At 35.1% G+C, this 13,731-nt stretch overlaps 1 protein-coding gene across 2 annotated transcripts in view; it reads right to left on the minus strand.

Moving 5' to 3' along the window:
* Window positions 1-13,731, minus strand: part of Sym (symplekin scaffold protein) — a 649,809-nt gene that overhangs the window by 141,115 nt on the left and 494,963 nt on the right. For both annotated transcript variants that reach the window (XM_090398863.1, XM_090398864.1), the window contains one exon: window positions 4,719-4,827. In XM_090398863.1, the coding sequence (XP_090254989.1) occupies window positions 4,719-4,827 (109 nt within the window). The remainder of the gene's footprint in view (window positions 1-4,718; window positions 4,828-13,731) is intronic.

Below are 13,731 nucleotides of genomic sequence, written 5' to 3' on the forward strand. Positions count from 1 at the left end.
GTAAGGTGGTACAACACCAGGACAACTCGTTGCAAAGGTGGAGCAAGCTACCAACACTCCTGTCTCAGTATCTCCTATAATGCAAAACACATCTCCTTGCGGATATGTCTAATGCTATGCATTAAGGGAAGGGCCACTACCCAGACTAGTTTCGACCTTTATTGAGGTCTCTTCAGTGGGAGCCAGGCACAAGTGGAGATACCAGGCAGAAGCATTAGCAGGTCATCTCTACCTATAGGAGTTGCCAAATGGTGTGCCACCCTTTTTTAATAAATTACTCTGGATTTAGAGAAAGATGTTGAAAGTTTATTTTTCACTTGGTTAGAGCATAATAAAATTAGTTTAATCCTTATGGATCTGAGAGCTGGGTCAGAAGTAAAACAATGTTGTTTTACTTCTCTGTAGTAGTAGTCTTGTATGTAGTATCTTGTATACTATGTATCTTGATTCAGACTACTACAAGCGACCTCAATAAAGGTCGAAACTAGTCTGGGTAGTGGCCCTTCCCTTAATGCATAACATTAGAAATATCTGCAAGGAGATGTGTTTTGCATTATAGGAGACACTGAGACAGGAGTGTTGGTATCTTGCTCCACCTTTGCAACGAGTTGTCCTGGTGTTGTACCACCTTACCCCAGTCCTGAAGATACTTTCAGGCGCAAACTTTGTTTGCTCACACTTGGATAAAGGATTAAACTAAATTTATTATACTCTAACCAAGTGAAAAATAAACTTTCAACATCTTTCTCTAAATCCAGAGTAATTTATTAAAAAAGGGTGGCACACCATTTGGCAACTCCTATAGGTAGAGATGACCTGCAAATGTTTCTGCCTGGTATCTAAGCTTGGGCCTGGCTCCCACTGAAGAGACCTCAATAAAGGTCAAAACTAGTCTGGGTCAAAACTAAATCCAGAGTAATTTATTAAAAAAGGGTGGCACACCATTTGGCAACTCCTATAGGTAGAGATGACCTGCGAATGTTTCTGCCTGGTATCTCAGCTTGGGCCTGGCTCCCACTGAAGAGACCTCAATAAAGGTCAAAACTAGTCTGGGTCAAAACTAAATCCAGAGTAATTTATTAAAAAAGGGTGGCACACCATTTGGCAACTCCTATAGGTAGAGATGACCTGCGAATGCTTCTGCCTGGTATCTCAGCTTGGGCCTGGCTCCCACTGAAGAGACCTCAATAAAGGTCAAAACTAGTCTAGGTAGTGGCCCTTCCCTTAATGCATAACATTAGACATATCTGCAAGGAGATGTGTTTTTCATTATAGGAGATACTGAGACAGGAGTGTTGGTAGCTTGCTCCACCTTAGAATGAGTTGCCCTGGTGTTGTACCACCTTACCCCAGTCCTGAAGATACTTTCAGGTGCAAACTTTGTTTGCTCACACTTGGATAAAGGATTAAACTAAATTTATTATTGTTGCTAACCTACTAAAACCACTAGTATAAACCTCGAAATTTATTATTAAAAATACGGATGACTTTTTTGGGCAAATTAAAAATCTCAACCTATCTCCCCCACAATATTCTGACTTCCTTTAGTGCTCTCTCTTTTTACATCTATTGTTGATGTGCCCAGAAGACAGGATATTGTCGTGTATTACAAATGACCGATATATAGATTCACATACAAAGCTAAACTTGAAAGATACTTTAACCTAAATCAGAAGCAATCATTTCAACAAATTACTTCAAATCTTAGAAAACAGCTTTACATATACAAATTTTTGGGTACTTCTAGCTTGGCATTTTGGCTGATTTGTTCTCTTGTTCTATATATGATTATTCAACCAGGACAGGCTGCTTGCGCAAGAAGCTGTCTTTCCAACCAACAGGCTGTAGAGGTTCAAATCCCACTGTAGCATGAACTTCTATGAAGTCTTCAAGAAACATATGATTTTTACTGCTTTACTGCCAAAGCAGTAAAAATCATATGTTTTACAAAGCAGTAAAACATATGATTTTTACTGCTTTGGTAGTAAAAACCATCCAATAAACATGAACCCACTCCCAAACTTATTGGAGGCCAAAGCTGTTTTAAAGCTATAATGTTTGATATCGCTTTCTCTCTCTCATGCAACAGTAATGAATCGCAAAGAGAATAATGTTCCTCAATGCCTCTTTTTAGAGATGAATTTAATGTAGCCTAAGTAAGGATATATCACCTTTCCAGCAACAGATGGTCAAGAGGTACTTTTAGTTCTGACAAAAATTACAATAGCACACCAGAATTTCCAGTGACTACCCAACACAGATGGCAATGCATGTGTACATGCTAACATAATTATTTACATATGATCTTGATGGTGATCTCTTGATTTAAGGTGATTCTTAGCTTATTTTGCTTAATCTATCTAGAGTTTTTAAGTAAGAGCTAGTTCACAATGATGGTGTTGAAAGTAAGCACAAGTCTATATCCACTTGCACTGTGTTATTTATACAGTGGAACCTCGGTTGTTGAACATAATTTGTTCCTAAAGGCGGTTCGGAAACCGACTGTTTGAAAACTGAAACCATTTTCACATAAGAATTAATGTAAAATGGAATAATCTGCTCCCGAACCCCAGATGATTGCTTATTTAAACCTTTATAACAGTACTTCATGCATAAAATCGTACACAAAAATAATGAAAATGCATAAAATCTTACATAAAAAGAATAAACACAATAAATAGATAAAATATAGACAAAAAAAGGTGATCTCTTTCCACAAAACTTTGCACCTCACCCCATTTCACACACATTTCTTTGATCAAAGAACTAGGAATCCTCCCTTCCTTCTTCTGTCTCTAAAGATATGTCTTCAATCATTGTATTTTGCTGCTCCTTCTGAAGGTGTTCCAGTTCTTCCATGGTGAGCTCATTCCTGTGGTCCTCCACATCAGCATTGCCAACTTCCAAGCCCATGCTTTTGCCCAGAGACATATCATCGACAACAGCAACATACTCAGCCTCAAAGCCCTCAATGTCTCTGTGTGTGTGCTACACAGTCTGGCCACAATTTGCTCCAGGCTGAGTTTATGGTCCTGTAAATCACTTCAATCCAGGCTTTGTCAAGGATACTTAAGCAATGGAGGATGTTGAAGTGATTTTTCCAGAATTCTGATCGTTAATTCTGTGTCAGAGGTCACTTCAAAACACTTTTGAAACACTGCCTTGGTATGGAGTTTCTTAAAGATCGAAATGACCTGCTGGTCCATGGACTGGATTAGAGGAGTCGTGTTAGGGGACAAGAACTTCACTGTGATAAAAATTAAACTCCTCCACCAACTCGTCCTCCAAGCCTGGAGGGTGAGCAGGAGCATTGTCCATCATCACAAGAAGGCATTTTAATGGCAAATTTTTATCTTGAAGGTATTTTCTCACATTTGGGGCAAAGATTTCATGGATACACTGAATGAAAAAATTGCCTGGTTACCCAAGCTGTTTCTCGTTTATCCAAATCAGCAAAAATTTTTCCACTTGTTCAATTGTCTGAGATCTTTGTTTAGTAAGAACTTTAACTCCTTTTGCAACATCAGCTCCCTTGATCACCTCTTTATTTTTAACTATTGTACAGATCATTGATATCACCATACCGAACTGCATAGCAAGATCCGAGACATGAACGTCATTTTCATGTTTGGATAAGATTTCTCTTTTCACCTCTATCGTGGTTCTAACAACTTTTCTTTTCACTTTGCTGCTATCAAGAAAAGGCACTGCAAATTTGAGCAGGCATCTGGATTGAGAGGAGGCTGCGGCATAAATAACACTCTCCTGCTGTACATCTCAGCCTGGGGATCACCTGGTTGCTGGTTTGCCTGATCGGGAACCAAGATTCTGTTCAGAAACCGGTGTGTTTTTGGTTTGAAAAATATGTTTGGGAACCGATTTGTTCGAGATGAGAGGCGTTCGACAACCGAGTTTCCACTGTACTGATATACTTTGATAAATCACTTAATTCATATTTCATTCACATCAAATATTTAAGTTACTATCAGTCCAGTGTTCTTTAGAGACATGCAAGAGATATAACTGGCCACAGGTGCACAAATGAATTATTTTAATGCAACTTCCATTGGTCTGGAAAAACGGCTAATCCAGTAATGCTCTGGAACCAAGAATGTTGGAAAATCAGTGGTATACCTTTTGTTGTTCTAATGGCATCTTCAGTCTATATCTGTACTATTTTAAATCCAGTTCTAGATGGTATCATGAGACCATGTTAGTTCATTTTAATCTCTTACAATTTGTTTTCAAATATATGCAAATTAACGAATATAACAACAAATTATTATATTTGTTTGTTCTTGTTTGGTGTTATGACTGAGTAACCACTGCAAAAAAGTTAAAATGAGTAACTATGAAGCCTCTATTTATCAACTAATTCACATCTGTAGTTGAAAATCCTTCATAACTATTCATCTTATGAACACGAATCATGTCCTTATAACCAAAAGATGTTTAATTCTGCTTAGAAAGAAATTGTGAATGGACAAACCAGGATTAAATAGGCATTTATACAAAACCCAAATGGGTTTAAATATATTTCTTTGACATTTACTACATTTCAGCATATATTGATGTTATTTTTTCAACTATATTTAAATAAATGAAATATTAGAAATGTTTAATGAATAAAATATCATAGCATTACTTTAAAAATCAGAAACAGACTTTTTTTAATATGTATGTCATAAATAATTTAAAGAAGAACAAAAAAACTGCACCTTTATCTGTAAGAATATGAATGATCCTAGTCACCAAAGTTTCTGCACCCTTTGGACAGTTTTCTACTAACAATAAGAGCTCAGGTGATCCCATTCCCATTCCTTTGACCTAGTAAATTACAACTGCATTAAAAAACCTAAATTTAATTACTTTATGTTAACAATATGGCTAATTTTTACAACAGAGCTGATTCTCACTATAGAGAACCCAAGAAAGCTAGAAAACAGTTTGTTGTAGGATTTATTTGTTATTGTGAATTTCCCTTAGAAGAATATTACATTTGTGGGAACTGTGACTTTTTTGGCAATTTCTATAGTCTCTGAATTTTTCACTTCGCTATTTGATAGTGTGAGAGTCAGCTGAATTAGCATACATACTGTTTAGTGGAAAAACCACACATTTAAAGATATAATTACTAGCCAAACTTATTTAGCTAAAAAATTATTAAGTCAATATTTAAAATTAGTCACCAACATATCTTCATGGGTACACAAAGAAATACAACTATGAATGTGCAAGCAGAAACATTAGTAGGAAGGCAAACAAAGACTGAGTATGAAAGACAGGATCCTATAATCCTTACCGACATCCTCTATTGATGGGGTGATGGAATCGTGCCGAAGGTCTCAAGATAATGGTCTCCTAGTTTTTAGGCCAAGTGAGGCAGACAAATTTGTTCAAATTTTGTTCATTTGACTTTTGGTATAGAGACTATATTTATTAATGAGAACTACTTTTATTAAAATAACAATAAAACACAACAAGTTTTGCATGTCACTGGACTTAAATCAGAAGTACAGGTCTTGTATTAATTGATGAAGAAACTAGAAAAATAATTACATAACAGATTTTTTTCCCTCCAACTTTGAAAGTACATATCACAAAAAAAAAATCCATTGTATAAAAAAATGTGTGTGTGTGATTGAATAAAGTCAATTATTGCTTTGTTCTGGTATAATTCATATAATCTTGGATCTGCTGTTATTAGATTCATAAGAAATGCAGACCAAACTTGGTGAAGAAAGAAACCATGGTTTTTGTTACACTGTGTGAAAGGATATAGAACCTTTCTGAGGGTTCCCCAAATTTTCTTAGATAACAGCTATGATCAAAGTACAACATCCCCTCCCCAAATTAATGGGTGGTCAATGTTTATTGTGTGAAAGGCTAATTCCAATCTATGGTTCCTTTTCTTCCCCATGTCCTTTATATGATCTGACATGCTGATCTCTCAGGATTCTCCCATACTACCTACACAGCAAATGCACAAGAGTGATGAATTTTATATATGCCTGGTTTCTTTATGAGCAGATTTGGAGGATTCTTTATATGAAAGAACCTAGAAATCTTATACAATGGGATCCTCCCTTTAACACTGTTTTTACAAAACATTGCTGCAATATTGTTTGTATCATTTTTGGTGTAAGGTAAGATGACTGAATTATTGAAATCTTCTCTGTTAGAAGAAACTGTCAGAGATTAGAAAAATTTCCTTTTGATAAAAACAAAACTTTACACACAATTCTGCAGTTAATTGCTTAATTAGAAAAATATGAGATGTCATCTAAAAGATCAGTGTGAGTATGATTTAAAGTAAAAAAAAAATTAGAAAAATTATGCATCAAACAAAAGAACTATCAGCAGATTGATTTTTCTAGTACAATATAGGGGTAATGATTAAATTAAAGCAAAGTTTGGTAGTAGTAGTGCATTTGGTAGTAATTCGAAGTTTCACTTGAAGTAATTTCAGGACAGAGCAATTCGTATATATATATATATATATATATAGAAGCTAATGACTTCACATCACCTGCCTTAATATCCCATAATCCCATAATTCAAAGCATATATCTTTACAGACATCTATAATGCTGTGCATTATGGAAAGGGTCACTACCCAGACTGGTTTCGATCTCTATTGAGATCTCATCAGTGAGAGTCAGACCCATAAGTGATCTATAATGCTGTGCATTATGGAAAGGGTCACTACCCAGACTGGTTTCGATCTCTATTGAGATCTCATCAGTGAGAGTCAGACCCATAAGTGATACCAAGGTTGAAATAATGTAGAAGTCATATCTCCATATACGAGTAGCCAAAAGGTGTCACACCTTATTACTAAAATACTCTGGATTAGAGATAGATGTTGAAAGTCTTTCCACTTGGTTATACTAGAAATTAAAGATGCCAAGAAATTATATCCTTGGTTTAATCCTTTATCCAAGTGTAAGCAAACAAAGTTTGCACCTGAAGAAATTTCAGGACTGGGAAACTCGTATATAGAAGCTAATGACTTCACATCACTTGCCTTAGTATCTATCTCTAATCCAGAGTATTTTAGTAATAAGGTGCGACACCTTTTGGCTACTCGTGTATGAAGATATTACTTCTGCATTACTTCAACTTTTACAATTATTCCTTCAAAATCTAATACCATAATTATGTCACAACTCAACTACGACCAGAAACAGCTAGGAGCATATTCTACATAACTCACTCTTATGATTCATGTTTTGAATGCAGTTATCAGTCTTTCTCCCTGATGATTTCCACTTTTTCTGGATAAAATATATTAGTTTTTGAATAACAATCTATGCTTTTTCTACATGTTATATATATGATCAATACTGTTATATATAATCAAAATATGAAGCAAGAGGTGAAAAAAAAAACCTGCTTAAATAATAACAGAAATACTAGTTCCTAATGCACAATTGAACATAAATCGGATCAGAAAGCATTTTACTAGAGATCCAAAAGAATGAATAAGTGTCTTACAGATAAACATCAGAATTGTAACATTGTGATAAAAGTGATGTTTTTTTTAAGTACACTCTGGATTATTATTCAGGAGCTCCGTGGAGTCACAAAACTCACTGGAAGGCCCATCTTAGACAATACAAAGTTTATCATATCACTCCTTGGCATGCACTGATCATGGACAAATTGTCTCATTCTATAATTGGCATTGAGGATGTGATACAAGAATTTTATTATACTTCCTGTTTGCAAACTGGCAGTAGCATGCTAAAAATTGTGGCATATGTTTTAAAGACTGAAACCAAAGCTGCAGATGGGGGGGGGGATTTGCTTCAAGATATATTATAAACCAATAATTGAGGGTATTTCTTTTATTTGAATGGCATGTTTAAATTACTGAAATGCATACATATAAGAACTAATATTAATAAGACATGAATTATGAATATGATTGACACATAAAGGAGGGAAAAAATAGGGATAAATAGAAACTTTCATTTCAGATAAATGAATTACTAATTATGCACAATTGTGGTATTAGGTGTATATCCAATAAGCTGCTATGAGATGAAATGAATTACATCTAAAGGTGGGGGGAAAGGCAATATCTATCGAACAAATAATATTGATCAGATGACTCATCTTGGTGTGTAATAATTTATATGTGCCTTAATGGAGTGCTAAGTTATGCCTGGACAATTCATCGTGTGGAAAATTCATTTGCAAGAAAATTTGAAATCCTATTTCATGTCATTCCCACACATGGGAAAAAAAAAAAAAAAAAAAGAAAGAAAGAAATATTTTACATGTTATTTATTATTTCGAATATATTTAGCATCATGAAATTTTTTAATCCATATCAAATTATTAATATTCTTTCTTACTACAGGCTCTGTAGATGGAATATTAATTATTACAATATGGGGGACAGGATAGGTAGGGAGAAAGAGAACCATATTTAAGAATATTTAGGGATAATAGTTATATCCAACTAATATTTATAGTTAATTATTTACATATTCCTATTATCACTATTAACTATTCTATTAATAGTTAGAATAGTTATTAGGAGAAAAAAATATTTAAGAATAGTTAGGGAGAAAGGGCACAATATTTAAGAATATTTATTCTTCTAACTGTTCACTATATTTCTGTTCTGCGCATTTAGACATCCATCCAGGTGTGATATATTTTTTATCTGAACCAATTCAGAAGGTGACGTGTTTCAGTTATTGAATACATGTATATTTTGAAAATCACTGCACTTTTCCTGCATATGAAAGACGTTGTATGCTGCTATTGTTTACAGAGCTAGTTTAAAATTGTAGGTTCACTTCTGAATAATTATATTAAAGAAAATTATAATAAAATTATGTAAATGCTATCATAATGATGTAAAACAACAATGATGTAAATTGTCATTTGTGGCTTCAATACTAGACTTTACCTTTTCCTCTAATGCTAGTGTTTTATGACACTAAGAAATTTTAAATTTTATATTTAGTCTTTTCTTACTGGGGAAAGAAAATAAAAATAAATAAATAAAATATATATATATATATATATATATATATGGATGCTCCCAAAGTGAAATACTGTACGTAATTAATTACTTCTCTTGTGAACTGTTCAAAAGTAAACTGTAATCAGAAATATGTCACTAACAACTGACTCAACTGGCTAATAACCTCAGCTATGCAGATGATATAGTATTAATAGACTCACCTTTAGTTTATTAATAGAATCACTTGTCTGATGACTTGTGCTTTGTGATTGTTCTGAATAGTTAAACTGAATCAAAATTTGAAGTACACTGAACGATAGCTATGTTTATAGTTAAATTGTATTTGGAATCTTGGATAATAAGAAGAATAGATTTATATACATAAATTCCAAACGTAAATGATATACTCAGCTGAGTAAATTACTAATGTCTTAATGAGAACTTATTTATTCTTAAATTGTATTATCCTTACTAGAAATTCTTGTTTTAATGTAAATTTATGTGTTAAAGCATTAAATAATTTTTTTTGAGTTGAATCTTGTGTTTGCCTGATTTCTTTCATTGCACCGCTCATTAAAGTAGTTCGAATCTTAGCGGGAACCCTATATATATATAGTAAGGAGAATTTCGGCCTGAATTAAGTTAATAACAATATTGTGCCAGCTGATGAGCGATTTCACAACATTGCTTATGCAAATTAGAACATAGAGTGACACAGTTAAAAATAAATTTTCTCTGTGTTCGAATGTGGAGTCAGTCAACGGCTGGAATATGCATCGGAGCAGAACGTAGGATCCAACACTTTGAAAAAACTATGCCAAGCTACAAAAATATTTGGATTGACAGTTAACTGAAATACTACAACCAGAAACAGCTAGGAGGATATTCTACATAACTCACTCTTATGAATAGGAATTATGAATAGGAAAAGGGGTGCTTAAGGGTCAAAGCTGTATAACTGAGAGGAGACCTCCACATAGCTTTTAAGGAATGCGGAGAATCGAACAGGGCTTCTGTCCTAATGTCCAATCCCCACCTTCTCATGGTGCACCCTGTTGGGTAGCTACGTGGATACTGAACGAACAAGGATGGGCTGGCAATTTGGGATTTAGCCGACCAAATTGTAATTCTTATTGGCTTAAGCCAAATTACTAAATGATAGTACAAAATGACAAAATTTCATGCAGGCTGGGGCGTCGCCCGGTTAAACAAGGCCCCCATTGTTTTCACCAGGGAACCAGGGTGAACAGCAAAAAGTCAGCTACTGGAACAAATCTGAAAAACACCCCAACTCAACATCACCAGAGTTAAAGATCAGTACTATCAACATAAGAAGCCTGAATGGCAAAGAAATAGAGATAGCTGAGGAATTAGATAAGTACCAGATCAACATAATAGGGGTGACTGAAACAAAAAACACAAAAACTTTGTATCTTTCTGAGCAATAAATACAAAATGTTATATTCAGGCAATGACAATCAAGGTGCCTATGGTCCTACAAAAGGTTCTACTAATGTAGAAGTGGAGGAATTTTTTGAGGATTTAGAGAAAGCATCTGACAATCAAAAAGGAAAAGTTGGTCCTTGTTGGGGATCTAAATAGCAGAGTAGGAAATGATTGTCAGACATACAAAAATATATTAGGAAAATTTGGAGAAAAGAGCAAAGCTAATAATAATGACAAATATTTGTTGGATTTCTGCTCAGGACATGGACTGGTTATTACTAACACCATGTTCCAACATAAAAATGTGCACAAATTCACATGGAGAGAAGTGGCAAGAAATAAGAAAAGTCTCATTGACTACATTATTGTTGATAGTGACATTTTCTCCCTTGTGCAGGACACCAGAGTGTACAGAGGATTTGAAATTGGAAGTGATCATATTTAGTCTTGAGCAGGATAAAATTGAATTTCATATTGAAAAGAATAACATGTAAGAAAGTTTTAAAGTGAATAAAAGTTGAGCAGCTCTCAGATGTGAACCGTAGACTAAAATACACAAAGATTATTGAAGAAAAAATGAAAGAGTTTGAGAACAGGAACCAAACCTTGGAAATTCAGTGGCAAGCCTTGAAAAAACCTTGATTGTTTCAGCCAGAGAGGCATGTGGCGAGGTTGTCTGCAAGGATAGAAAAATCCGAACTCCATGGTGCACACAGGAAGTTAAAGAGGCAGGTGAAGGAAAAGAGGAAAGCACATCAAAAGTTCTTGGCAAATAAGTCAGCTTGTGCTCTTAGAGAATACAGAGATAAATGTAAGAAAGCTAAACAGTGTGTAAAACTAACTAAACAAAAGTCATGGGAGGATTTTGGCAAGAACATAAAAAATAAACATCAAGAAGGTGGTAAGATATTCTGGAGGTTGTTGAAGAAGCTTAGAAATGGAGGAAAGAATACTGTAAAAGGAGTTAGAGATGATAAAGGTGACATGAAAATGAGAGAAAAGATATCTTTGAAGTATGGAGTAATTATTTCGAGAAATTGCTAAATGAAACAAGCAGTGATAGCACAGTGTAAAAAACACTGAACAGGCATGCAGTCAGGAATACATATCCATACTTGAAGTAGAAAAAGCCATCAAAGGCTTAAAATGCGGAAAAGGCAGCAGGAGTAGATGATATTAAACCAGAAATGCTGAAGAATGGTGGTGTGGCTGCACTGCATAGTTCAGAAGGGCTGGACAGAGGGACAAATTCCCGATGATTGGAGTAGAGCTCTTATAGTACTCATATATAAAAAAGGAAATAAAACTGAATGTGAGAATTACAGACGTATTTCCCTACTGAGTGTTCCTAGTAAGATGTATGCAAGTATACTTGAGAAACGGTTGAGAAGAATTGTAGAAGAAAAGCTTGGTGAAGAACAAGCTGGATTCAGGCCAAATAGAGGCTGTCAGGATCAGATCTTCACTTTACAACAAATAGTGGAGAAATCATGGGAATACAACAAAGATCTCTACTTGAGTTTTGTAGATCTGGAAAAGGCATATGATAAGGTGCCAAGAGAGAAGCTATTCAATATGCTACAGTTATATGGTGTCAATGGGGCATTATATCAAGCAACACTTCGTCTTAATTTGAATTGTAAGTCAGCAGTTAGAATTGAAAGAAGTACAGGAAGATGGTTTAATGTTAAATCTGGTGTGAGACAAGGATGTACATTATCCCCTAAGGGTCAAAGCTGTATAACTGAGAGGAGACCTCCACATAGCCTTTAAAGGAATGCGGAGAACCGACCAGGGCTTCTGACCTAATGTCCAATCCTCACCTTCTCGTGGTGCACCCTGTTGGGTATCTACTTTGATACTGAACGAACGAGGATGGGCTGGCAATTTGGGATTTAGCCGACCAAATTGTATTCTTATTGGTTAAACCAAAATAAAAAATGATGGTACAACATGACAAAATTTCATGCCGGCTGGGGCGTCGCCCGGTTAAACAAGGCCACCGTTGTTTTCGCCAGGGAACCAGGACGAACAGCGAAAAGTCAGCTACTGGAACAAATCTGAAAACAAACCCCAACTCAACATCACCAGAGTTAAAGATCGGTACTATCAACGTAAGAAGCCTGAATGGCAAAGAAATGGAGCTAGCTGAGGAATTAGATAAGTACCAGATCGACATAATAGGGGTGACTGAAACAAAAAAGACCAAAACTGGTGAGATCTTTCTGAGCAATAAATACAAAATGTTATATTCAGGCAATGACAATCAAGGAAAAGAAGGAGTAGCCATAGTATTCAACACAAAATACGAGGCTAATCTTCTTGAATGGCAGTCAGTCTCAAGTAGAGTAATGTGGGCAGATATGAGAATGGGGAACTGGACAATGAGACTTATTTGTGCCTATGGTCCCACAGAAGGTTCTACTAAGGTAGAAGTGGAAGAATTTTTTGAGGCTTTAGAAAAAGCAACTGACACAATGAAAAAGGAAAAGTTGGTCCTTGTTGGGGATCTAAATAGTAGAGTAGGAAATGATTGTGAGACACACAAAAATATTTTGGGAAAATTTGGAGAAAAGAGCAAAGCTAATAATAATGGCAAATATCTGTTGGATTTCTGCTCAGGACATGGACTGGTTATTACTAACACCATGTTCCAACATAAAAATGTGCACAAATTCACATGGAGAGAAGAGGCTAGGAATAAGAAAAGTCTCATTGACTATGTTATTGTTAATAGTGATGTTTTCTCCCTGGTGCAGGACACCAGAGTGTACAGAGGATTTGAAATTGGAAGTGATCACTATTTAGTCTTGAGCAGGATAAAATTGAATTTCATATTGAAAAGAATAACATGTAAGAAAGTTTTAAAGCGAATAAAAGTTGAGCAGCTCTCAGATGTGAACTGTAGACTAAAATACAGAAATATTATTGAAAAGAAAATGAAAGAGTTTGAAAACAGGAATCAAACCTTGGAGATTCAGTGGCAAACTCTGAAGGAAACATTGATTGATTCTGCCAGAGAGGCATGTGGTGAGGTTGTGTGCAAGGATAAAAAAATCAGAACTCCCGGGTGGACACAGGAAGTTAAAGAGGCAGTGAAGGAAAAGAAGAAAGCATATCAAAAGTTACTGGCAAATAAGTCAGCTTTTACTCTTACAGAATACAGAGACAAATGTAAGAAAGCTAAACAGTGTGTAAAACTAGCTAAACAAAAGTCATGGGAGGACTTTGGCAAGAATATAGAAAATAAATATCAAGAAGGTGGCAAAATATTCTTGAGGTTGTTGAAGAAGCTTAGGAAT

The sequence above is a fragment of the Typopeltis vanoorti genome, chromosome 10, assembly GCF_054136105.1.
Source record: "Typopeltis vanoorti isolate ZY-2024b chromosome 10, IOZ_Tvanoo_1.0, whole genome shotgun sequence".
In the NCBI taxonomy this organism is placed as follows: Eukaryota; Metazoa; Arthropoda; class Arachnida; order Uropygi; family Thelyphonidae; genus Typopeltis; species Typopeltis vanoorti.